Raw genomic sequence first — 27,848 nt, forward strand, 5'->3', positions numbered from 1 at the left:
CTAGATTCTATTTTTAATCGTGATTTCCGCTTTCGAGTCAAGTTTTTAATTTACTGTTGAGTGTAAAGTCGTGTTTCAGTAATCGCGTTTTGCTGCGCTTTATAAATAATGATTTTTTAAAACAAATTATTGATCTTGGTATATAAAAAAACAATACTTTATCTCAGTCTTTATAATTCTTGAATTTATAAACAATAATAAATTAAATGTAAATAAATAATAATAATAATTATTGAAAGACTCTAATAATTTGAAAAAAAAATCAAAATATAAATATTCCATCTTTAGCTAGATAATAGCGCGCGGGAGAAGCGATCACGCAGAAGTGTCTGGAACAGGAATAAAGTCTCTTAAAAAGACTGATAATTAGTAATCACTTGTGTTTCACACTCCTTCCTTATTTTAATAAATTTAAAACTGTCAAGACTAGATTTCCACAAGTGAAAATCGTGTATCCAATAGCTGCAATAGACGCCCTGACTAAAGTATTTCCGGGTGAAAATACAGAAATGATTGAAAATAAATATTGACATTCTTTTGGTTCTATAATAAAGCATCTTATTTGAAAAAAAGTAGTTTAATTTCTTCATCTCGTAATATTGAAGTAAGTTTTGAAAACCTATGTATAGTAAATTAATAATCAAATTCTTAAATAAACATATCTCTTGTAAAGCGCCACAATAACTGAATAAACAACCACAAAAAAAACATGCTGAAACATGCTACAATCCTTGTTGATTTATTAATTTATTATTAAATTATTATATTTTATTGTTATATTTTATTATTATGTTTCAAAGTTAATTAACATAAATGTGTCTCTTAAATGCAAATCCACAAGTTAGTCAAATAGTAGTATTAACGATTCATTAGCCATTAGTCAGCAAGCACAGTAGGTTATTTCATAGGCCCTAATTATAATAATATCATAAATTTGAGATAAAATAGTGACATTAGGGCCCAATATATAATAATATTTATTCATTATTAGTAGAATAATACATGATTAAATTGGTCAGTCCAATCATCCAATAATACCAACCCTGTAATTGTATCAATTTCCCTAAACAACCTCTAACCAAAACAATGGTTGGACTACTTTTTATTTGGTTTCAATAGTAGAATGGACGTCCTCACTGGGATCAATAAAAACACTAACAAATGCTTGTCTTGCAAAAAGGAGGCAAGATGTGTGAGGTAGAGTAAGAGAAGTAGGGTGATCTATTCTATGTTGGGTGAGGATTCCAGGGTGGTGTAGTGCAGCATTTAATTTTCAAATGGGAAACCAGGTTATTTAGTTTAAGTATAAATAACCTTTGAGACATAAAAAAGGATGCATATTTTAATTTTTTTTTCATTTAATTTTTGATTGGTTGCATTTTCTTTTACATTTTAGTTCATTCCAGAGTTTTATTTAAAAAAATTACTATGAATATTAAAATTTTTAGAAAAATGTTCATAGGCTTCCTAGTAATATATATTATACAATTGGAAACAATGAGGGAGAGTTGTTTTTCAGTTTGAGGGTCATAAAATGTAATAATAATTAGCTTCAGTGAGTCTTGCAGTACTTTGCTCTTTCTTTGTTTGGAATCAAATTATAATAAATTTGCCTTAGTGTGTAAATACCACAATTCACTTTTTTTACTGAATTGTAAGCATATTTTAAAAAATTGCTTTGTCACTTTTTCAGATTGAAACAAATGGTTTAGGAACCTGTAAGTTAAAATGGCTGATGATTTAATACCAACCAGGGACACTAGCAATAATGCTCTTCGAAATGTCCCTACTGAAGGTAAAAGATTTTTGTAAACCGTTTTGAACTTGATTTTGTGCTTTTCATGCTTAAACCATTTTTATTGTTACTTTAGGTATTTAGAAAATCTTATAGGCATGTCTAAATACCACCACACCATCAGTGAATAATCTGCGTATTTAACATTGGTCTAGCAAATTTTATAAATAGTTAATTAAAATTTGGTTTATTAATTAGATGAATTTATTACAGCTGCTGTTCAGCGCCCGCAGGTCAGTAAATTTACGAGAGATGAGCTTGAGGACAGGTTCCTCAGAATGTATGATGAGTATTACATCCTTAAAAAGTATGCCAGGAAACAAGAGGATAAGATCAAAAGGTACACAGAGTTGTTCCTTTAATGTCTGTATGTAAAATCTTTTGAAAGTACAAGAGTAAAAACCTTATTTTTTTCAAATTTTAAATAAATCTTGAAATAATGTCTATTGAAGAGATACTTGAGAACTTTCACATGACTTAAAAATGAATATTTAATGTCATAATTGCACTTTTTCTTTAAAAAATTGTGTGCTTTTCTATAAAACTGTTTAATTAGATTTATTAAATTTATGCAATAATTTATACCTTAGGATGGCAACTAAACTCCTTCGTCTAGTTAATGACAAGAAAAAGCTTGAAAAAGAAGGTAATTTTGCTCCTATTATATTTCTATGAAAGCATTATTATCCAAACCAAAGACGTAACCCATTCATTATTTATTTTCATTTTGAACAAAAATTGTAGCGTAAGAGACTTCATAACTACCTTTTTTCATTAGGTTTATAAGTCTGTACTTATAAATTCTGTTGGATATGACACTATAACTGAGTAATCATAAACAGTAATCTGGTTCCATTTCATAACCCCTAATCTGACTGATATAAACAGATACCCCTTAAAGTGACTCTTCGGCCACCCTACCCAACCAGATTAACCCCTAGCAAAGCATATTGACCCTTTTTAAAATGTTGGTGTTTTACCAGATAGTTATGAGCTGTTGATACTTCTATGGTAGCAAAACTATTTATAGTTGCTCACACATTGCTACTTTTCTACCCTAGGTAAAGGTGGGAAGAGTATCGAGACGGAGGAGAAGTTTGAAGAATTAAATGCACAGATCAGAGCTTTGGAGAAACAAAATGCTCAGTTAAGAGAAAAGGTAAATTTGTTTTCTTCAGTTTTGGGTGATACTTAACTTTTTATTTAAAACTGTATATGAAATACAAATGTTAAAGCCATACAGTACTGATATCTTGAGTGCTCTGTTACAGTTGATGTTGACAAAACAACAGCTGACGTCAGTGGGGACCAAACGAGGGACATACAATCATGTCAGGGCTGTCATCAACACGGTAATATTTCAGCTGTTATTTTATCTTGTTTTTATAAGGAACTTTTCTACACCAGCTTTTTCGTCATACATAAACACACATATTTTTTAAAACAAACACCAACACACAAACAATTTAAAAAATTCTAATATTAGAATGCAATCTATGATATTACTTAACTGTCCATAGTTAAACATTTTGAATCTCCTGTTTTTCTCAAATTTCAAACTATTAGTTATATTATGTATTCAACTTCTAATATTGTTTAATTATTTAAACTTACCATAATTTTATTTATTAAAAAATTATTTGGGTATAGAATATTACAAAACTGTAATAAACTAATTAAAATTTTAACAAGGCCAAGATTTTTAAATTTTGGAATTCATGCTCATCTTGTTTTTTTTTGTTTTTTTTTATTTCACAAAGAACCTTCCTCCCGGTAAACAAGGAGCCACAGTGCATATTGACCCACGAATAACTCATAAAAATCTGCGAGTTATGGGCCCACCTCCAGGGGCCCAAACCCTGTCAGAACATCAGCTGATTAAAAGGTGAATTGAATTCTTTAATGTATTTGGTTTTGTTTTACTTAAGATTTCTTTAATTTGATCATCATTAGGTGAATAAAATGGAATTAGTTCTGGCATAATTTACATACATATTAATTATTGGGCAACTTTTTATTATGAAAGTCGTTTTTATTTCAGCCTACATTATTCTGTAATGATTAAGAAAAATAATCAATTTTTAAAAATTTCAAATATCTTTTCAGTTCTCCACCAGCTCATTATGGTCCAAGCATGCTAGAATCTACTGTTGCTGAAAAACATAGACTGTAAGATTGATAACATTTGTTATTTTAAGTCAATAGTTTATTAGTTACATCTAGATTCTTGTAGCTCATAGTAAATTTGACTCTTTAATTGGCTTGTTGATATTTATAGGTTAATAATTGTTTTGAGTAAAAATGTTTAAACCATTTTATAGACTTTGATAACTATTAAATTAGTTTTACTTAAAAATCAAGTTTAGAAAAGCAATTTATTTAATTTTTCTAATTTTCCCAATCTATGGGTCACAAACCCCATTGAGGAGGGGGGGGGGGGGGGGGGGGGGGTCACAAAGGGTTTTCTGAGGGTAGCCAACTTGTAGACTAAATTAAATAATATTATTTTAACTGTATATGGGTTGTGTGAAACATATCTTTTATTTAAAAGAGATCGTCAGCTTGGGAAACAGTGGTTTAGCAGAAGTAGAACAGGTGATTACATATTTCCCTTTGAGTTTGATTGTGCGTTCATTTATCTGTTGCTCCCAGTGACCAGCTGGCCCAGATGCGCGAACAGATTGTCATCTACGAGATGGAGATTGAAAACTTGAGAGAACAGAATAAATTACAGAAAGCTGAGTTTGATGAAGATTTGTTGAAGATTAAGCAAAAAATTACATCAGAGCAGAAGTAAGTGCAGTTAAATGTATTCACATACGCTGATGAGATCTGTGTGAGATATTTTCTTTTTATAGAGTGTTTAAATTAATATTAATCACACAACCATGCATAATTTGTTGTTGGAGTGTAAAAATACATTTGATTCATTTTGTAAAGTATTCATGATGTATTTTTAAAATGTTATTTTTTTATTAATATATGCAATGCCCACCCATAAATTATTATGCACCTGGGAAGAATGGATCTAACTTGTCTGATGTGGTGAATGTGGATATACTTAGTGTAGCACTGTATACACTTTAAAAACAACAACAAAAAGCTTGTATCTAATGTTTAGAACTAGCATGTAAATCAAAATTTAGGGAATCAACATTTATACGACTTACTTTTTGACAGACTCTTACTTATTGGTTTAGTAAACTCTGTTCTTAAAAATGTTTATCTATAAAAAAAAAACAACAGACACACCTTACAAGAGAATATTGATATGATCAAGCTACAGCGTGAAATTAAAGAAAAATCCACAATGTTGATTGCTCTACAGGACAAATATCAATACTTGGAGCAGGTTGGTTTATTTAGATGATTCACTTAATTTTAGTTGGTTAATTATTTAATATCACTTTTTTTTTTTTTTTTTAATTTACTTTTAAAGACAGCATTTGTCTTGTCAAACTTCAGGTTAGGTTAAAAGTATTGAGAGTTGTTTCTCAGGATTTCACTGTTTGGGTCAAAAGTAGGGTTTAGAGTATGAAAAGGATTATGATTAGGTTAGAAATAAAATAAAAGTTAATTCTGAAGCACATTACTCTTCTGCTTTCTTAAAGTAACTGATACGTTATTATTGACAGTAGTTGTACATTTATAGAATGTTAATTCAATAAACCGGGAGTGATCTCTCCTAAACTTTCTCGAATATTCTAATATAACACTACGTGGGATGGCAACTCGGAATATAGACATTATTTTTGTTTACTTAAACTTTTAAAAATAGAATAAAATCTAGTAGAAAAATGAATTAGTACTTTATAAATTTACATGCGTTTCTGAGAAATCGGAAATTGCGTAAATTAGCGTCTTCCGGTCAACGGAAATTACTCAAAATTTGATAGAAGGTAGAGAATTAGATCTTTTACTTACATGTGAAATTTCATTTATCTATCTGAAATAGTACTCAAGTTTTAGGCTTTTGAAAAATTCAAAGTAGAAAAAGTACCACTTCCGGTTATCGGAAATCGCTCAAAAGTTGATCAGGATCTACGATTTTGATAAAATACTTATATATGAAATTTCATCAACCTAGCTGTAACGGTACTCAAGTTATCGTGTTTACACACAGACAGACAGACACACAGACAGACACACAGACATAGGGACAAGATTGCAAAATTATGTTTTTCCGTATCAGTGAGGTGTAAAACGTCAAGATTTGTAAAAATCTCGTACAAATCTCGATTTTTTTTTGCATGATTACAAGACTTTCTCTATACTTCGTATATACGAGAAAGTAAAAAACACGTTACTCTGTTGGATTCACTAAAGTATAAGTTTATAGCAAGAAAAATTTTTAATAGTCTATTGAAAAGATTTTTCCTTAAACATGGTTGCAGTGTTTGTGATTTAGGATTTTTGTGATAAACTGTATCTATAGATGTTTCTTAACATTGTGAGCAAAGTATTTCTTCACTAGTTCATACTTTTGTTTCAGCATTAAAATTTTAACAGCAGAATTTTCTCAAATTTAAAATAACGATGACTCTTTAAAATATACTCAGATGTGAATTACCAATTCATGCATTTGATTCAGCATAAAAATGTTCTCATTATTAAAAACAATGCTGACTCTTTAAAATATATTCAGATATATTAATATTAATATTTGAATAGAATAGCCGTGTTGTGAAGCAGAGCCATGATCAAATCCTGCACGAGATGGAAAGTTTGACTCTACAGTTCCAAGAGGAACAGAACAGGAACCTCGCCTTGCAGAATCAGCTGAAAATGACAGACAACGACCAAAGGAAGATTTTTGAGGTATGCTCAGTGCCGGCGCCATGTTATTTAGCGCCCTAGACAAAACTTATTAAAATTTTACCCTGAAGATGATATTTGATAATTTTTTTACAAAAAAACTTTTCTGCACATTGATTGTAATGTTTAATTTGGATAAAATATGACATAGAATTGATAACAATGTTGTTTGCTTACTGCTACAATATAGGCTTATATCTTTAAAAAAAATCTGAATTGATCAGTTGCTATAGCTGAATTCCACCACTGTTAGGTTAAGGTTTATGTTGATTATGTAAAGCACATCCATAGCCAGTAGAGCCAGATATAGCTGTGTGGTTATTTGACCTAGTGCTGCAGGTAAAGCACAGCCATATTTATAGCTGTCTAGCCATTGTATCCAGTGCTTCAGGAAAGCACAGCCATAGCCAGCAGTGTAGCTTAAGACTGTGTGGCCATTGAACCCAGTGCTTCAGGAAAGCACAGCCATAGCCAGCAGTGTAACTTAAGTCAGGGTGGCCATTTAACCCAGTGCTTAAGGGAACAATATTACAGTTCATATTTCTTGTACAGCTGCAGGAGCAGATCAATGACCTACAGAGGGAGTGTCAAGTCCTGAAGGAAGCCAATGAGAAGCTGGTCACCAGGTACAGTCACTCTTCTGTTGTTGATGTGCCCTTGCTGGTGTTTGAGTTTACTGTTGCCATGGTTACTATTCCATGGTGGCTATTGCCATATCTATAATTAAATTCATTATTATAATTTTTTACTTTCTCGTATATGAAGTATAGAGAAAGTATTGTAAATCGTGCAAAAAATCAAAATCGAGATTTTGACAAATCTAGTCATTTTACACCTCCCTGAGTTGGAAAAAACCTAGTTTTGCAATTTTGTCTGTGTGTCTGTGAACACGATATCATGAGTACCATTTCAGTTTGGTGGACAAAGTTTGGAATTTCGGTATAGGATTTTTTTTTCTCGATTCTCTCAAATTTTGAGGGATTTCCGGCGAGCGGAAGTATTACTTTATGCTAATTCTGATTTCTGAAAAAAAAAATCGCTTCTACTGGACTGACTTTTCAAAACTTTTCATGTAGGTTTGGACTCGATGACAATACATTGTGACATACACTTTGGCTGAATTAGATGTTTAACTTTAAAAAAATTAATCTACGTTTCCTTTATGAACTCATCTTCATCTGTCGTATTGACCACCCTGTCTGAAAGGGTAACAGTTCTCTTTAACACTGCTGTTTTCAGTGCCTTTGACCTGGAGAGAGAAAGAGAATGGAGACAGAAAGAAAACACCCTGAAGGTTCAAATTGCGCAGCTTGAGGCCACACTCAAGTCTGACCTGGGGGAGAAGGGCAGCATCATAGATAGGTACTCCATGGAGAGAGGTAATTAACCAATGTCACTTTAATTGTCTTGTTTGGGTAGGATATAAATAAAAGAGGGAACCCAGTTGCAAAACTTGCTGAATCAACTTTTTGAAAAAAAAAAATTTCTCCTAAAAGCCTGTCAATTATAATATACGAGCCGGCCCGCGGCATAACATACGCCGCTATTTAGTTGTTTCTAATTTTCAATAATTCATAATTTGTGAATTCGACAGTACCAAAGCTGACACTGAAAATATTTCTTTAAAACACTATAAGTAGCTCGTTAAGGACCATAACCCCCCCCCCCTTCCTTCCCTCCCCCCCTCCTCCCCCCCCCCCCTCCTACGTTTAAAATCGTTGGCTCTGCTTGTAAACATTTAGAGTGAACACAGCTCACTAAAACCATGTAGGGGTGGGGAGGTAGGGAGAGCGTTTGCAGCTTGTTTTCTAACGGCTCGAAGAAGAGAATTATATATATATATTACACTTTTATGATTTAAAAAATAAAATCAAGATTTCATCTTTTAACAGTAAAAAATCATTTTAAAAATTTTGAGTCAATTTCTAGAAAAATCAGTCTGAAAGTTACTTAGCAGGTTTTGCAAGTGAGTTCACTTTTAATTTGAGATCTAGTTTTGTTGTAACTTTTGAAGCAGATCCAATAAAGCCCTCACCAACTTGTGTGAGTCATGTTAACTTCAATAAGACATTCCAGTAAAACCCTTACTGAATGATCCTTTTATCTATTCAAGTCCCTGAAGCTTGTGGTATATCACATATCTTACTGAAGCCTACCCCTAGCTGATTTTCCTATTATTTTCCTTGTAAAATTTCCCCAGATGCCCATGAGAAGCTGCAGACAGAACATCGTGAACTATCCATCAATTATTACACCCTCAAGGAGCAGATGGACGACTTGAATGAAAAAATGAAATTCTTCACCAAGGTTTGTGTGCAAGCACATCGATGAGTATAAATAAATTATGCATCAAATTGGGGTCATATTGTTTGGGGCCATGTTGTATGGGTCCTTTTGTTTTCAAATGTTTTTGTTAAAACTGAATCATTAGGTTTATTTTCTCCCAATTATTTGTTTACCTTATAAGTGTAAACAATAATTTATAAATTTTAGTAATGTGTATTAAAAATTAAAAAAAAAACTTGCAAATTAAAGAGATAATACAAAAGTGTAGAAAAAAAATCAACCAAAATAATGATAGAAACCAAGTTAATGACCACTATTTATAAACTAGTTGAGCTAAAGCAGACTAAAGTGAAAGTAAACAATGTTTAAATTTTCCTCCATGACAGGAGAGCCAGGTTGACTTTACAGAGATAGAGGAGGCCCTGGTGCTCATCAAGCAGAAGAAACAGAGAGAGCAGAAGCCACCAGACTTTCTACAAGCTGTTGATGATGAGCTCTCACAAGGTCAGCGTGTGTTCTGCCGCCTCATACTTTACAGCTACTGCTGACCCCTACATGACATCTAATGCTGCTTCATACATGACATCTACTGCTTCCTACATGACATCTAATGCTGCCTCATACATGACATCTACTACTGCCTCATACATGACATCTACTGCTTCCTACATGACATCTACTGTTGCCTCATACTTGACAACTACTTCTGCTTCCTACATGACATCTACTGTTGCCTCATACATGACAACTACTGCTTCCTACATGACATCTACTGTTGCCTCATACATGACAACTACTTTTGCTTCCTACATGACATCTACTATACAATATGACATCCTCACAATACTTTTTAATTTATTTATTTACTAATAATTCAACCAACTGAAGAGTTTGAAAAAATTCTGTGATCACACCATGTTAAGGTATAGTATAGTCAATTCTAGCATCCTAAACTTTCCCAGTCAGATGGAAATTGTACCTGGATTGACATAGTGACTTCCTCTAGACAAGCACCTGTTTTGTTACCATAGACAAGCTGGATACTCATTGGTTTGCAGTCATTTGATTGGCACCTGTTCTACATAGATATTATTCTGTGCTGGTCTTCTCAAGGTTCTAAGACAGGACTTAGAATTGAACTGTTAGGACTTTGTATAGTATTTCAGCTCTAATTTGCTTCTGACATGGGTCAGAGAAAAAAATAAATGGATTTTTACAGTGCTGGCAAGAAATTATTGCCAATAATGGATCTGAATACATCTACTATATTTTTTTGTGTGAATCACTATACCCAGCCATCTTTATACTCCTTAATGTGAGTCAGGCACCCATGATAGCTGGGTTGGCTATGATGAGCATTTGAGCTCTGCTACACAGTCTCACCAGATATAAAAGAATTCAATACAAATCATTTCCAGATCACAAGAAAGCTCTGGTCAACCTGCAGGCGGAGTTTGCTGAGACAGTCCATGAGCTGGAGAAGACACGCAACATGTTGATAGTACAGCACAAGATCAACAAGGATTACCAGGCAGAGGTGGGGGTCACAGATCATGTGTCACACTTCACAATACATAGTTCACAGTTCAAAGTTCACACTTGACTGCCAACACCTACACTTCACACCAAAATGCTTCACACTTCACATTTCATGCCGCACACTTCACATCTCACACTTCACACCTCACACTTTATACCTCACACATCTCACACTTCATACCTCACATCTCATACCTCACATCTCACACTTCACCCTTCATACCTCACACTTCATCATACCTCACACTTCATACCTCACATCTCACACTTCACCCTTCACACCTCACACTTCATACCTCACACTTCACATCTCACACTTCACAGCAAAAGACCTCACACTTCATACATCACACTTCATACCTCACACTTCTTTATATTTCATGCCTCACACTTCACACCCCACACTTCACAGCTCCTGATGAAAGTAGAACATTTGAAGTTGTGATTAAGTCCTATGTCACAGTTGGCTGAAAGTATTTTTTACTCTGTAGGTTGGAATCCTAACAGGCAAGATGGATGAAGTAAAGAGAGAATATGAAACCAAGTTAGATGAATATGCCAGGCTTTTGGATATACGCGCTGCCAGAATAAAGGTTATTTTATTTATTTTTTATCTTACATTCCAAAGTAGCATTGCTGGGGAAAAAAAGAGCTAGTCTATAATTTTTTTAAAATTAAATCTCAGTGATATATCAAAGTTAATCTTCAATCAGCATGGTAAGTAAATAAAAAGTCTAAAACTATTACTAACGAGAAACATGGCCCGTTGAGGAAGGGTACAACGGGTGCTAGGCTGATAGTGCTGTCTCTTTTCTCTAAACTAAAACCAACCCACCCCCCCACACACCACCCCCACCCCACACACCACCCCCACCCCCACACACCACCCCCCACACCACCCCCCACACACCGCCCCCCCCCCCCACCCCACCCCCCCCCCCCCCCCAAAAAAAAACATGTCTACCGTCCCATTCAACGAAATATAATTATATACTTTTTCCAGTGTCCGCCCCCTCCCAGAAAATTCTACCCCGCCCCCGAAAATTTCAAGTACTTCCACCCCTCTCCGGGGAGGAAAAAGTCTGAAAGAAACACTGGTGTCGCGCTTAGCCACTACCCGAAGAATTGCATTAAAAGAATTGCAAGAAAACCACTTTTTAGACACATTAATTAGGCGGTAATTTTATTATAGAGTATCGATGAAGAAATTTCTTTTGAGTTAGGGAGGGGGGGGGGGGGGGCTCAGACGTTCTTACGCGGGGGTGGGGCTTCGCCCCTACCCGAAGAATTGTATGAAAGAAACTCTTCACGCAAACCACTTAGATAAGACAAAATTTCCTTTTTATTCAATGTTTACTCTCCGGTTTGAGATTATTTTCTACTCTGTGCTAAATGTGTCGACGTCATACTTCGTTTTTCGAAATACTATGCATGTTTTTAATTTCCTTGTGTTTTCTCTAGAGCGTTCTTGTCAGACAGAGCGTTCTTGTCAGATAGATAGACAGACAGCGAAACTATTAGTATTAATGCTGTTTTTTTGTTTACATTAATTAACCAATTTTTTCTATAAAAGCATTAACAGGGCATTTTTTTTGTATAGAAACTTGAAGCCCAACTTCGTGATGTTGCCTACGGTACAAAACAGTATCGTCTACCCCAGGCTGATGATGATGATGTAAGTCATGGAAGGCTTTTTTCCAGTGATACTTTTTAGCTAGCATTAAATGTAATGTATTTAAGTTATTTATTACTGCTGATTACTGCAACATGGCATTGTGACATCATTTTAAGCTGGAACTAATTCTGAATGACATTTTTTAAAATTGTTACTTTGTCAGAATGAATCCACAACAGACTTTGATGAAACTATCAATCTTGAGAGGGGACAAAATCTGTTTGAGATTCACATAGAAAAGGTAAGTGGTGGTAGATTTAGCTTTATCCCACTTGAAATTTGGCCCATTTATTTTCTATTTAATGACTTGTCTTACAAATACACTAGATGTGAATGAACTTTGCTTACAAATATCTTTTTTTTGTCTACAAACATCTGTATCTAATAACTATAGTTAACATAAAAATCATTAATTTTTCCTACATATGTCTTTAAAGGTTATAGACATAAAAATCATAAATTTTTCCTACAGATATCTTTATCTAAAGATGCCCTGGAGAAAATTGGTGACGAAGAGCCCTGTGTTTTCTGTACCTGGGAATTTTTTGAGTTTGAAATCCAGTCCACACCAGTTGTGCGTGGTGCCAGGTAAGTCTCAGTCATTTTTGTACTGGGTAATTCATGCACGATCTCTAGACTCATCATCAATATAACGTGCTAGATAAGTCACTCTCACTTATTGTATATCAGTATAAATATTAATAAACTCTTTTAATTGTAAAAAAAAAAGTAACATTAGTTTAATTCAACTATTGTATCAATGAAATCCTGTGTATGAATTGATGATGTTCATTTCTATGAAATTAAACCCCATGAACTTTCTGCTGCAGGCCAATGTTTGATTTCACATCCCAGTACATTGTTAGGGTGGATGATTTCTTTTTACACTACATTCAAAGAGTAAGTGGTTTTTAATGTATTTATATCTTGATTGCGCTTATATTAAGCTAACCTTTTTTTCCCCCCAATATTAGTATAGCAGTGTTAAGAAATGCTTGACATTTCATTACACAAATTTAAAAAAATGCTGCTACTGCTCAGTGGCAGTATAATTAATGCTGGAGTAGGAAAAGTTGTGGTACCATGTTAATAGTGCAGCACATTATCATTTAGATTCAGAAGATTTAGAGTTTGTTTATTTTTCAACCCATGTTTTCACCTGCATCTTATTTTTAAAAAAAACAAATACCTTTTAGCTTTTATAGTAGTTAAATCTTCAAAATTAAAAAAAAAAAAGAATGTTTAACTACATTTAATGTACCAAAAAACATTGTCAATTATGAAACTACTCTATTATTTTAGGAATCTTGTACAGTGGAGATTCACCAGTCATTTGGCCAGGATTATAAAACTATAGCAGCATGCCAGATGGTATTTAGAGATATTTTTGATAAGCCACATGGGCGTATTCATGGGACAGCTTCCTTGACAGGTACAAATTATTATGGTACATGTTGTATCAAGTGTAAACTATTTAAAAAATATCGTAAAATAAATCTTAAAACATTATAAAGTGTTATATGTATTAGTTACCTAAATTTTTAATTATATTAAATGCATTAATTGGATATACCTAAATTTTTAATTATATTAAATGTATTAATTGGATATCCCTACATTTTTTAGTTATATTAAATTTATTAATTGGATATACCTACATTTTTAGTTATATTAAATTTATTAATTGGATATACCTACATTTTTTAGTTATATAAAATTTATTAATTGGATAAACCTACATTTTTTAGTTATATTAAATTTATTAATTGGATATACCTACATTTTTAGTTATATTAAATTTATTAATTGGATATACCTAAATTTTAAGTTATATTAAATTTATTAATTGGATAAAGAGGAGAGCTGTTGAGTACATAAATAAATTTTTTAAACCCACTAATGTTATAGAAGAGCTAGAAAATACTAATGAAATCATCAGAGTATATTAAGATAAATTTAGTTAGGCTGTAAATATATTGTGATGATGCAGATTTCTAAATGTGTGTTCTGTTCTCAGGTGTGGTGGAGGGGGAGACAGGCATAGGGTACGGAACTCTAGACTTCTGGGTCAGGCTTAGGGTACCCATGGAGCAAGCGTTGAGGCTTTATAAGGTGAGATCCTGTCCCCTGGTTAGTTTTATGTTTTTACAGTTTGAGGCTGGTAAATTCCATCTACCTTTTACTCTATAAATATTATGCCATGTCTCCACATGACTGAATGTTTATTTTGGCCTGAGCTACGTTATAACCCCAAACATTTGTACTAGTTATGTGATGGTGTGGCCTAGCGATAGAGCGCTAGCTTGCTAACCTGAAGGTCTTGAGTTTAAATTCAGTTTAAGTCAATAGAATATCCGCGAGTCCAGCAGGGCATATGGCTGACCACACTATCCTTTCATATGCAGAGGTGAACTCTACTTCACTTGCCCCAGGTCAGGTTCAAAAAGGGAACTTTTTATTAGTACTAATTACAGCCCCCTTTTAAATTTTTTTCTTGATTTTATAAATATATTTTTTTAACCTAATATAGCATGCTTTCAAGAAAGTAAATAACTTAATTTTATTTGTTTCTACAGGAGAGGACCAAAGCCCTGGGCTACATCATGACTAATCAGAGACTGGCAAACCAAGCGCTGGAAGCTCTGGATGACATTGCTGCCCAAAGACCTCCCAGCAATGTCAATGAGATGCACGTCAAGATCATCCGCTGCTCCAGGCTGATTCCACGCAGGAAGAGTAAGTAAAAAATTTTGTTTTTTTAATGTTGCTAGCTTTGTGTGTGAGAAAAATTATTTGTTGAGTAGTTTAAACTTAAGCTGTAAAGCACTTAGAAAAAAAAGTGTCTGGCAGTTTAAAATGGAAGTTTATATTCCAGCAGTTGGTGAAAAAGCTACTGTTAAAAGATTTTGATATTTGATTGAATTAACTCTTGTCGGCCTATTCATATAAATATAACCACAGTTTAGAAATTTAATAAGTAATATATAAAGAGTAAAATCACTATAATGATTTTGTTTTTGTTTAATGCTAGATAGTTTTTTAATTATATATTAAAGAATTAAATTGATATAATGATTTAGTTTTATTATTAAATGATTAATAATTTTTTGAATTTAATGATGAATAATTTTTCATGTTTGTTCTGTGACAATAGATGTGCAGCCGTCACCTTACTGCGCCTACAAACTCCTGGACTTCCCTGACCATGATACAATCATCCTGCGCAACACGAATGACCCAGAGTTCAATGACCACAAGATTTACAGTGTTCCCATCACCTACGAGGCGGACCAGTACCTCCGCACTGCCGTATGTTCAGTCTCTTTTCATTCTCATTAAACCTGACTGAACAAATGAAAGCCTAGTTTAACAGAATGACATTTTAAAATATTATAACTTCTGGGTTGTTGTGGTAGAATTAAGTCTCTTTTCATTCTCATTAAACCTGACTGAACTAATGAAAGCCTAGTTTAAGGGCATGGGCGGGTGATGAGTACCAACTTTCTTATTTCCGAGTCTAAACATGTAATACTTGGCTAATAGTTATAACTCAAAGAGTTAAGCATAAAAATATTTTTTTTAATTTTTTAAATCTTGCGTTGCCATGGTGACGGCGGCCATATTGGATTTTATTGACGATTTTTAAATGGAAATAACTCAAAAATGGTTTGTACAAATTTCATGAAAACTTAATATAGTCTGCAGACACATGTGTTTAAGACTTCTGATAGATTACATTTTCAAAAAAGAAAATAGTTTTTTTTTTACTTTTTTTTTTCAAACATCACTGTAAAAATTTCATTATTTCGTCCAATTTTTTCACTATTTCAACAACAAAAAAATTTTTTTTACAAAAATTCCAAAAGTGTTCTATCAGTTTTATTTGAACATATATAAAGAGTAACTGGAGCAAATTTAGTTCAGTTCTGATAATTATTAACAAAGTTATTTCAACAATTGTACAAAAAAACATCAAACTGAGAAAAACGCAAAAAACTAACAAAAAGTTGCAAAAAATGAAAATTTATCGCTGTATGTCACTAAAATCGACCACATTTATAGCCTGAAGTTTGGTGCTGCTGAATATATTCCTTCTGAGCTTGTTCGGCTGTTAGTTTTATTTTTTTCTGGCGCTCTTTGTTTTACCTAGAGTTGTAGTAAAGCTGTTGTCATGGCGTCTTTTTTCGCGTCCTTCACTGAGTCTTCGACTATGGTTTCCTTCTTTTGACAGCAATGCCATAGCATGCCTGGGCCCAAAATTGAATTATGCTATCGCAGAAACAGAAGTATATTTTGCATGGTCTCATGTCTAAAGCCAATTATGATAAGACGATGTCTTTGTTTATTGTGAAAGGCCTTGTTCTGGATTCTTTTGCAGTTGTATACTTACGGTTTACAACATTTTTATTACTGCCACACCATGCTTGAAGCAAACCCTTTACACTTTTTTCATCAATAGTAGCCACTACATCACATGTATTGATAACATCAAGAAGCAAATCACAGTCGACAATAATTCTGCATGGCTGTGGTTTACAATTAGTACTACCAGTACGAGATGTAACAGTGCTTTCTTCTGTCTGTAAAAACTGTGTCTTACATTGCCGCAGTTTCTTAGTAAATGTGCATATTACATCTGCACCAGTGCTTGTCTGAATAGTGCTAGATTGAGTGGAGGTAGCTGCAATCAGTTGCATTCGGACGTGCCCTAGCTTTAGTAAATTAGTTAGATGTGTGTAGTGTATCTATTTTTAGCGAGTGTTTTGTTCTACGCATTATCGAAAGAGAAACAAATTAAATCGCCTCACTGCTTATGATAATTCACACAAACTAATCTAAACTGTTAATAGTATATTTAATTGAAATAATTATATGTTAAAATAATGTAAGTATTTTACAGAAGCTTAGAGAAACAAAACTAGATCAAACTTAGCAACGCGCTGAAACTAAGGGAATGTTTACTTACGAAGCGAAACGACCAATCGCTAACTAGCTTCCGCCGCCGTATGCCAATGAAAAAATTGAGGTAAAAAATTTGCATACCGGAAAAACCCGACTGAGTAAAATAAACAACTTTATGACGTAGAAAAATAATCACATTAAAATAGGTATTTTGATTGGTCATTTAATTTTAGAACAAATAAAGAAAGGAGGTCACGGCCTTTCCATTGATATGAAACACATTAGGTTTCCGCGAAGCCTAATAGTACTTTTCTAGGTCGAAAAATTGCTATTTTTACTAAAAAATTAAACAAAAGACCCTGTACACACTACATTGAACCCGGTTTTTCATAATTAAATACTAATTTTAGGGTCATAACAATGTCATTTTTAGATTCAACGATGGTTATTCTGTATAGATCAAGTAAAAGTGGGAAATCGATGATTTAGTGGATTTATGACGAAAAGTACACCCGCCCATGCCCTTAACAGAATGACATTTTAAAATATTATAACTTCTGGGTTGTTATGGTAGAAAGGGTGTGGCAGGGTAGTAAAATACACAACTGCTAGCCTTAAGTCTTGAGTTTGAATCTTGGACTTGAGTCTGTAAGACGTCTCTGAGTTCACCCAGATCTGACAGGCACCTGCTTCACATTAGAATTGGTTATAGAACTGCTCCCACTATTCATTCATACGTCACGGTCACAGAAACCAATGAACTCTTCTTTATCTTAGCTATCGACTGTTGGTTGATAGTATGATTTTGAATACAAAAGTGACATTTTATTCAATCAACTAATTTTAATTTTTTTATTAGTTTTTTTTTTCAATAGAACGATTGTGCCAATATAAATATTTTTGTTTAATTATTATCTGGAAAATTATGTATTAATTTATTATATCTGTAAAGTATTAATCTGTAATATTTCATGTATTCTGAAATCTGAGATATAAATAACACTCTTTCACTGCTGATCTTCATTTTCATCATCAACTTTTCCCTTTTGTGCCCAAGACACATAGGGCAGCCATATAAAGCTCCCTCAAACTTTAGTCAGTCTCCAGCAATTTTTCTGGCAGTCCATCATACACCTCCATGTCTCCCTTGGCCTTCCCTGCTTTCTTTTTCATTTTAAGAAAACAAAAATAATCATATTTTTTTATTATTTATATTACATAAGAGTAACAGTTTTCAATTGCTTGTTTTTTCCCTCCCTACATAGAAACTGCAAATGTTTGTGTTTGATGACCTTGACCCTGAAGTGGAGGCCTACCTGGGTATGGCAGAGATCCCACTTCTGCCCCTGGCACACGACAAGCAGGTGTCTGGTGAGTTCCAGCTGACCAGAGGCGCTGGCAAGGCACCGGCGGGTGTCATAGAGGTGGAGCTGAGGTGGCAGTACCCTTACCTGGCTCCCAAGCTGCCGCACCATGAGCCGCAGGAGGTCAGTTAGTTTTACTTTTTTTTTGTCTCTTTATCAGATCTCTGACTTGATTCTGTAGGATGTCCCTGAGTCCACTTAGCTATGATGGGTAGGTGTACCTGACTCACTTTAGGGAAAGTAAAGGTGGATGGTCAAAGAACTACCACCTTATCCCTTTGTATGTTAAGGTCACAGAAACTCTACTTGATCTCCCTCTAGACCAAAAGGTCTGAAAAGGGCGAATTTATTAGATAACATATTATGAGTCAGGGTTTGAAATGTGCCTCTACTTCATGGTGTTTATTTAAACTATTTTTATTTTGAGTTTAAAATTTCATTAGTTATTCTTAGGGGTACTATGGTATGATATAGATTTTAGATCATTCAAATACTCACAAAAAGTGAATGTAAATTATATGATCAGTTTCTATAAAAATGATATGTATCAAATGAACTGTAACTAGTCTTAGGACAGGAATGAATTATAAATTATGTGAAGTAGGCAACCATAATAATCATAACAATCATAGTTTAGTTTTTTCTTTTTACTCAGTTGAAAAAAAAACAACGGTTAATATTTTGGTTAGCTTATTTAATTTTTTTAAATTATAATTTTTAACACAAAGCTACCAAATAAAAATAGAACATGTCTTTCTTTAAAAAAAAAGGTATCTTATTAGTTAATTATATCTGTAGTCATACCTTAACAGTCATCACAAACTGCACTGTGCAGCTTAAAATGTGTTTTTCTGTCCAGCTTGAAATGGCCCCCAATGAACCACCCCAGCGGCTAAAGCCTGAGGGTCAGGTGACCCGTGAAGAACTGGTTGGTCCAGTGAGACCAGAGGCTGCCCACAAGCATCGAGCAGGTCCATCTGCCACCTCCACGCCAATAGACAAGAATAAACTGAAGGCTGTTGAATCTCAGATTATCTCCCCTATGGTAAGGGAAACAACTGCAGGGAGTTTGAAATAAAATAGTAATGAGATAAAACAAAATTGGGTTTCAGCTAAGAATATTTTGAGATTCTTGAAAAATTTCATTATTTTTCATAAAAGCTTACTATTATTTTGTTAGATTTTTTCCTCATCAGTGAATCTAATTTTTCAGATTAATTTCCATAGAAATAGCATGTATTTGTCTACTTAACAGAGAGAAATCACTGATGCAGTTCAATTAATTAAATTAGTAAAGAGGATGCCTACCCAGTAATTTCACCCTAGCCTTACCAAACCCTACAGAAGTTTTCTGTGGGACCAGCTAGGGGTCAGGGGATGTTTGCCATTTGGCCATAAAGAAAATATTTTTTTAGATGTATGATGGCATTGTTGTAAACCAGCAACTGTCACAGTTTAGTATTTTGTATTACTTGAGACTTATGAGACTAGCCTAGTCTCCCATGTCCCCTGACAGCCACTTGTGGTTTATGTGTTTGGGATTATCTCATAACTGAATGATGAATGTCTACACAACAGTACTGACTCTTATACACAAAATACACAATACAGATGGAAAAAAATTTAAGAGGAATGAGTGAAAAATATGTTCTATGTTAACCCACAGCCTAAGCCAGCATCACGACGTAAGGTCCACATCTCAGAAGATCAGCCCACGTATAGCGAGGCCCACCATCACTCAGGGGCCCACCACAACAACGCAGTGGATGACACTGTCTCCCAGGTGGTCTCAGGGTTCATGCCCAACTTGTCTGAATCTCTTTCCTCTGTACCAGACATGGCCACAAGTAAGTCAAGTGTGAAGACAATTTATTTACATGTATATTTGATCTGGAAGATGCAATCACTTTTTACTGAATAACATGCAGTTTTTTTTTTTGAAACAGTGGTAATCCAAATAAGTTTTTGTAAAATAACTCTTTTAAAATATAATGTTTTAACTTATACAGTTTTAGATCACACCTTCCAATATTCTGTTTTATAGTTGTCGACTTGTACTGGCTAGTCATTTAAAAAATTTTTTACATTTTTTTTTTACAGATCAGAGTATCTCCAGTCACCCAGCTAAGCATCTTTCTGATGATGAGAAGTCAGGTAACTCAAACTTTCCCTTCAAACACAAAAAAATGAGTTTAGTTCTATTTTTTATAAGACTATTCTAAAGCTGGTATTTGTGTGACGTTTATTATCAAATCCACCTACAAAAGCAGTTCTGTGATTTGTCTTTATATTGCTGTCCCCAGTGTTACACACCCAGTCTATCGCTGAGGAAATAGAGGAAGAGTTATCTGCAAGACCCACCCCTCCTCGTGCTTCATTACAGATGGAGTCCGGATCTGAAGATGGTAAATTTTGGTTTTTATCTTCACGATTTTAATATTTTACATTTTTTATGTATCATTACAAATACATGATCAGATGTCTACCTGACATAAACCTATACTTTTGGGTGACATGAGCTTATTCACAAGATGACATAAACCTATGCACTAACTTATTCACAAGATGACATGAACCTATTCTTATTGGCTACATGAACGTATTCACAAGATGACATAAACCTATGCACTAACTTATTCACAAGATGACATAAACCTATGCACTAACTTATTCACAAGATGACATAAACATATGCACTAACTTATTCACAAGATGACATAAACCTATGCACTAACTTATTCACAAGATGACATAAACATATGCACTAACTTATTCACAAGATGACATAAACCTATGCACTAACTTATTCACAAGATGACATAAACATATGCACTAACTTATTCGCAAGATGACATAAACCTATGCACTAACTTATTCACAAGATGACATATACCTATTCTTATTGGCTACATGAACGTATTCACAAGATGACATAAACCTATGCACTAACTTATTCACAAGATGACATAAACCTATGACTAGAACTATACAACAGGGTTGACATAAACCTACTTTTATGTTTACTTTTGTCAATATTGAATTTTTACCTAACCTTTTCTAATTTGTTAATATTTTCTCCAAACACTATTAAATCAAAACCTAAGCCCTAATCTTTTTTAAATAAATGAGAGTTTTCCTTATGAAATTATGTCATCATACCAAGCTGACCTTAGCATTGTTATCTCCCTGCCCTATTACTAAAGGTTACTTCTATAAGTATTACTAAAGCTTACTTCTATAAGTATTACTAAAGCTTACTTTTGTTTAAAGAGACCAGCCTTACACTCTCAGCATCACAGAGCAGTGCCAGTAAAACTGTGCCTACACCCAGGGCTCGAACCCTGTTGTCATATAGTAAGGAAGACAAACTTGCATGTTGTTGATGCCGTGTGGGCTGTAGAAAGTGAATGGTGCCAGTGTTGTACACTAAAAATATTTGTTCCGATCATGTTCTTTCTTCACATTAACCATTTAATGTGTTGTTCTTTTATACAGCATTGTATATAACTATAGGTGCTCGTGTTGTTGCCTTGCATTAATGAAGTGAAATTCTGAGTATTGTTTTGTTAAATTTGGAATGGTATATTGTGCTTCCTGGTTACCATTTTTAAAATACTTTGTACTTTCATGTCATTGTCTTGTATCCCAAACTTACTCTTTCTATGCCATATAGAATTATCTTAATGTTTAATTCCAATTTTGTTTTAGCTCAACTATATTATTATTCTCTACAGGAAATTAATGGTAATAGGTTAAAAATATGAAACAGATTTGTTATCAAAACAATTTAAACTTTATATTATTGGGAAATTGGTGGACAGAGGGGAAATTTATAGTTGTTGTCTCTGGATTGGTGTTCTGTAGTGCATCTCTTGTCTTGGGACACACTTTCTTATCTGGATGCACAAATTGTTTCTTGTTTAATGCATGGTGTTGCCTTGAAGATTCAAACAAGTTGAATGTTTTATTTCCGTCATGTACATGTTTATGGTTGTGGTTTTTACGAGGCTCATGGTGCATGTTGTCCTGTCATGTCAGTGTCATCAGAACTGACACTTGGCATGCTTGATGTCAGCACTAAACTGCTTAGTTCTCTCAGTGAAGTGTGGCATGCAAATATCTGTCTAAATATGACATGACTTTGTGAAAGTTTTTTTTAATTTTGTGTCTGCATTGTGAAATACCTTTATGCTCTCAAAAAATAAATAATTATAAATTAATTTGCATATATTTGTGGTAAGGGCTCATTTATAAATGATTCTACCTCTATTCTCCACAGCCATCCCCCCCCCCCCCCCCCAACTGACATCACACCTCAGCCTATTACATTGAGTAGTATTAATCAATCTCTATTACAGTTAACAAAAAATTTCTTTTAAAAACTCAAAATAACTTCTCAAATTCATTTTCCAACATTTTTTTAAATAAAGTCACACTCTCCTCCTCATCACAAATTGTCACAAAATTTTGACCCCCTCCCACCCCTCCCCAGGAGCCTTGTGTCATGGACTACACCTAAGATATATTTTTTAATAATTTGTTTCAGTGTTAATAAAGTAACATTGAAATATCTTTTTACAAATTATTAAAGATGTTTTTATGGTAATTTTAAATGTCTTTTGAAATAGCATTAGACTTATAAAACACTACAATTTTCCAAATATTAAATCTAAAGATTTTTATTCTGTCTTCAGAAACAATTAAAGAAACACCAATTAAGGTAGGTGGTTATTTTGTCTTCAAACAGAGAAAAAATATTCTTCACATTGTCTGAGCTTTTTAAAACAACAGTTTCATCCCAACTTTTTATTATTTGATGTAATGAAATTGAAAACAAAACTATAATTTATTAGTGCCATAAATATTAATCAAAATGTTTTGAATCTTAAATAATCTAATTACCTGTATCTTTACTTCCCCAGAAATCTGTATCCCATTCTGTAACCGATGAAGAAGGTAAAAAAAAAATTCATACTATTTTATTTAATTTATTACGGTTCAATATCTTTTCTCTTTTTTTTCTTAATTTAAATATATCCAATACAGAAATGCTCTATAAAAAAATAAAAACTGTCCACCTGTTTCCTGCAGATATTAATGAAGAAATTGATGAAGAGATCGCTGAGAAAGAACCAGACTCTGCCAGAACCTCTGAGATGTCAGAAGCTTCAGAACCAGCTGCCGTTGAGTCTGACAGTGAGGGTGTCATGTTAATTTCAACGCCAAAATCAAAGCAAAAAAATAAACGGCCAAAACCAGTGAGTTTTATTTAATGGCTCTTTAGTTTATTCAGCTTTTTACTCGCATTTTGCATCAATTCCTGTTGCTGAGGTTTTAGAAATAGCATGTAGTTGATGAGTTACTATACCCTAGAGGCAGTGATTAAGTGGTTGAGAGACAGAGAACCTTCATTCATAATTTGAGTCTCCTGGAAACTCCTTATCTTCAATGCTCATGAAGATATATGACAAACAATTTGTTTAAAGATAACACAATTTTATCAAGAATATTAGGCCTTTTAAATTGCCATACAATCCATTATGTTGTTAGACTCAAGTTAAGGGCTATAAAAAGGCATAAAATTAAAGCCTCTAAAATGACAGTAGAACCCATTAAATAAGGGGAAAGTTAAGGCCTAAAATTTGGTAAGGAAAAGTTAAGGTCCATAAAATCCACACGAAATAATCTAGTTTCATGCATGTCATATGTACTAGATCAAGTTTAAAGATTATTCTGCTATTCAAATTTTAAAGATTTTAAAAAATTTCTTTGGGTTAACAAAACATGATTTAATAAAATTTTGTATTAACAGAATATTGAGTTAATAAAAAAAAGTTAACACAAAATTGATACTACATTTGACAAACTGTTTAACACAACTGCAGCAAAATAATTAAAAAAATATGAGTTAAAAAAAATGTTGAAATTCTAACTCCCAGAAGGACACAGTTACCATTGTCATATCAGAGGTGACCTTAGAGGAAGACTCTCCTCCCATGAAGGATGAGAATGTCAAGCAGCTGTTTGTGGAGTACAGGTTCCATGCTGTGGACCCCATGGAGACAGAAACACCTTACTCCCTCCCCAAACCCAAGCCCCACCAGTCCATCTTGTTCAACTTCAGTAAAAGTAAGTTCATCGTTGGTTTGTAAAACTGATTGCTTTTATGTCATGTCTATTAAACTAAGTAGTTTATATCACATTTTTAGCCTTATGGTTAACACTACATAATTTTAAAACAGTTTTTATTCTTACTGTAAACACAACATATTTTTCCAACACTTTTTAGCGCAATTTCCATTCTGGAGAATTGCGTTTATTAACTCGTCTTTTCTGGGAATGTGTGTCCGGGCTTTAAGTCGTATCTCCTCCTCAACGAAGCAATATCAATGACTAGTTCCAAAAGCAATTATGTTAAGCAAGTTACCAGGATGAACATAGGCCATAAAAATTCCGGGTTTCTTTCATGGATTTCCCGGAAAAGCCAAAAAACCTCGAAAAAACGCAGTTTTTGGCCCATATCTCGGCAACCAGACCACTTAGTGACTTGAAACATGTACCAATCGATTCCTGCCATAATTTAGAACAATATTGCCGAAGAAAGTTTTCAAAAATATCCTTTTGTTAGGTCACAAAATTTTTTTGAATTAATTAAAATTTGGACCGAATTAGTAGGCATTTTTATCCAACCACACCACACGCGTCATCACGTTCAATAGCTGCGCCATCACGTTCAATAGCTGCGACATCACGTTCGGTAGCTAGGCGCACAATGGTTTTTAGTCATGTTACTCTATTGTAAATAAAACATGTAAAATACTGAAAATTTTTTTTAATAAAAAACGTTTTAATAACTAACCAATGGTTTTACTAACCCTGCTCTTGATTTACGCTACAACAGAGCTATTTTTAGATAACATAAGGAAATTGCGCTAAAATTGTCACTAGACTTTTTTTAATTACTTGTTTTATCATTACTGTAAACCCTGTTACCAGTCCATCTGGTTCAACTTCAGTAAAAGTAAGTTCAACGTTGGTTTGTAAAATTGATTGTTTTTATGTCATGTCTGTTAAACTAAGTAGTTTGTATCACTCTTTTATGGTTAATGCTACATAATTATAAAGCAGTTTTTATTCTTACTGTAGACACAGCATATTTTACAACACCTTTTTTTATCATTACTGTAAACGCTAAACATGTTTACAGCAGTTTTTATCCCCACTGTAAACACAATATATTTCAACCTTCATTTTATATACTATAAAAATTATATACTATAAAAGTTACTTACTTGTACTTTCATTTTCACATTACTCAAAACCTATGGATGATGTTTACTCAACCTGTTTTAGTGTTTAATATTTGTGATTTTGATTTATAAAATGTTGTAGCAATCGGTAATAGCACCTACTGTTAGAATGCAGGTTTATTATTTGGTACCCTGGCTTATGTCCATTGAGAGTGCTCCTGCAAATTGCCCCACCCATTTGAGGCATGAGGTAAAAGCCTGGTGCAAGAAACATTTGGTTGTATATTCTGTTGCTGCCAGAAGGGGAAAATACCTTATGTTAATTCTTCTTGTGTTAAGCCTATCTGAAACAGTGATAACTAGACTGTGAACATGATGTGAATAGTGTAATATGATATTAACAAGATGGTACACACTGCATGAGTTATTCAACAGGTTGTGGATTTCTTAGTTAAAGGCAGGACAAAGGCTGATGAACCATTTTTTTCTTTAAACATGTTCTTACTTTTTGCTCATCATTTATTTTCCTAATTTTATATTTGCCTAATATGATTGATTTTAATGGGGTTTTTTTGTTATGCTATTTATTTATGTATTGTAATAAAAAAAAATTTAAAATCTGGTTAACTTTCTTTTTCAGCTATTCCTGTTGATATGGAAAAAAATTACGAGCGGCGAAGCTATTTAGCTAGCATATTGTTGCCTAGTCACCCCGACAAAGGGAGGTAAGATATGTTATCATCGTTAATATACTCTACTGTAATACCAAAATTTATGTTTTGTAAAACCGTTTTAAGATATATTTATAAAAATTGTCTAAACAAACTACCTGATGTACAGGTTAAAGTTCACCCTGGTGAGTGAGCCTCCAGAAAATCCTGCGGAATCAACTGAGATGGAATGTGAGGATGTGGGCGTGGCTTATGTGGATATCAAGAGAATGCTGCGGGAGGGCAAGGATCTCAAAGATCAGAACATCGACAGTAAGTTCTCCATCCCCCAAGCAGTACACATTTTTTGTCTCTATTTGGTGTAAAAGATTGGGATCTGTTCTTGCTAAAATTGTGTTATAGTTAAACAAATTTTTTGTTTATGTAAATGTGTATTTGTTGAGAAAATGGCACAGGACATCCATATCCCTGCAGTGGTGACAGGCAGTGATGTGATAAATCTGTATTTGATAATCAAATAGAAGTAAATAAAACAAAGGTTCTATTTCTTTGCCTTTTTCAACTCCCAGTGAAGCATAGGCTATTTACAGTATCCCTCCGTGCATAGTTTCTTCCAGGGGGTGCAGAGAGAAAGTCCTCCACCCCCCCCCCCCGAGACAAAAGTCTGGGAGAAAAACTGCCTCCATTCTCTTTGCTGTCCTTTGCTATTGTTTTCCATTTCTTTCCCTTTTTCAATTTCTCTACATCAGCTCTGTCTACTTTTCTTGTTCCTTGTGGATTTTATGGCCTATCCATCTCCATCTTCTTTGCCAAATTTCTTGCTCTACAGGAATTTGTCATGCCCTTTCCCATACTATTAGTATTACTGTTGTATTAAAGGAAAGATAACCCTTGTTTTTTCTTTCAGTCCTGGATGCTCAAACAGAGAAGGTTGTCATAGGTCACATGATGGTCACTGTGGAATGTGTTGATGTCATGCGGGCTATTGCAAATGAAATGGAGGTCGATGGCACTTACTAGTAGAGGACTCTGCCTAGTTTATTATTAACTGCTAGTACACAAATATACTCTGATTAGCTGCATGCATATGCTAATGACAAATGCCTAAAGTTATTAACATTGCTTAAAGTCCTGTGTACATGGACCTGAATGAAAAGCTATTTACAGAATGGGCATTTTTTAGTCAGTTAATGTTTATAAAATTATAAACTTTATGAGCCGTCCATTCAAACACAATTATGAACCTTTTGCCTCATGTGACTTGTTTATTTTACTTTGTTAAAGCCAACTGTGATACATGTACTAGAAGTAAATTAAAAAGTGAGATTTACTTACAGAAACAAAATAAATATACTTGAGCATAGAATGTTCTTTAAAAACACCAAAACAAAATATTTTTTGTTTCACTTTCTATTTTTCATTTATTTTTGTTATCTTATCTTGAATGCTGCATCCATTACCTAGCTCCAAGTTTATAGACACCATCTTTGTCCAATAAACAAATGTTTATTTCATTTTGTTTCTATTATTGCATTTTTAGAATATTGTGTA

The 27,848-nt window shown here is 33.7% G+C and overlaps 1 protein-coding gene across 1 annotated transcript; it reads left to right on the plus strand.

The window, feature by feature from the left end:
• The first annotated feature begins 467 nt into the window (after positions 1–467).
• On the plus strand, positions 468–27,811 carry LOC131929807 (protein fantom). Its single transcript, XM_059286193.1, has 37 exons — positions 468–604; positions 1,694–1,795; positions 2,009–2,135; positions 2,386–2,441; positions 2,857–2,954; positions 3,067–3,147; positions 3,556–3,680; positions 3,902–3,964; positions 4,448–4,588; positions 5,042–5,147; positions 6,467–6,613; positions 7,163–7,236; positions 7,850–7,989; positions 8,811–8,917; positions 9,283–9,400; positions 10,315–10,433; positions 10,927–11,028; positions 12,036–12,110; positions 12,274–12,351; positions 12,583–12,698; positions 12,941–13,010; positions 13,413–13,542; positions 14,128–14,222; positions 14,687–14,846; positions 15,265–15,419; positions 18,278–18,499; positions 19,236–19,421; positions 20,043–20,223; positions 20,477–20,530; positions 20,680–20,781; positions 23,071–23,096; positions 23,299–23,332; positions 23,468–23,634; positions 24,316–24,505; positions 26,267–26,351; positions 26,467–26,609; positions 27,205–27,811. The coding sequence occupies exons 2-37, from the start codon at positions 1,729–1,731 to the stop codon at positions 27,315–27,317; spliced, it is 4,053 nt and encodes a 1,350-aa protein (XP_059142176.1). The 5' UTR covers positions 468–604; positions 1,694–1,728; the 3' UTR covers positions 27,318–27,811.
• The last annotated feature ends 37 nt before the right edge of the window (positions 27,812–27,848 follow it).

This window comes from Physella acuta, unplaced genomic scaffold (genome assembly GCF_028476545.2).
Source record: "Physella acuta isolate Inbredline_101_S28 unplaced genomic scaffold, ASM2847654v3 ptg001679l, whole genome shotgun sequence".
Lineage (NCBI taxonomy): Eukaryota > Metazoa > Mollusca > Gastropoda > Physidae > Physella > Physella acuta.

Bases quoted from the DNA above. Each gene is read 5' to 3' on its own strand.
- LOC131929807 (XM_059286193.1), top strand. From the start codon at position 1,729: ATGGCTGATGATTTAATACCAACCAGGGACACTAGCAATAATGCTCTT. The intron at 8,918-9,282 runs GTTTGTGTGCAA...CCTCCATGACAG, and splicing joins AAATGAAATTCTTCACCAAG to GAGAGCCAGGTTGACTTTAC. The intron at 20,782-23,070 runs GTAAATTTTGGT...TTCTGTCTTCAG, and splicing joins GGAGTCCGGATCTGAAGATG to AAACAATTAAAGAAACACCA.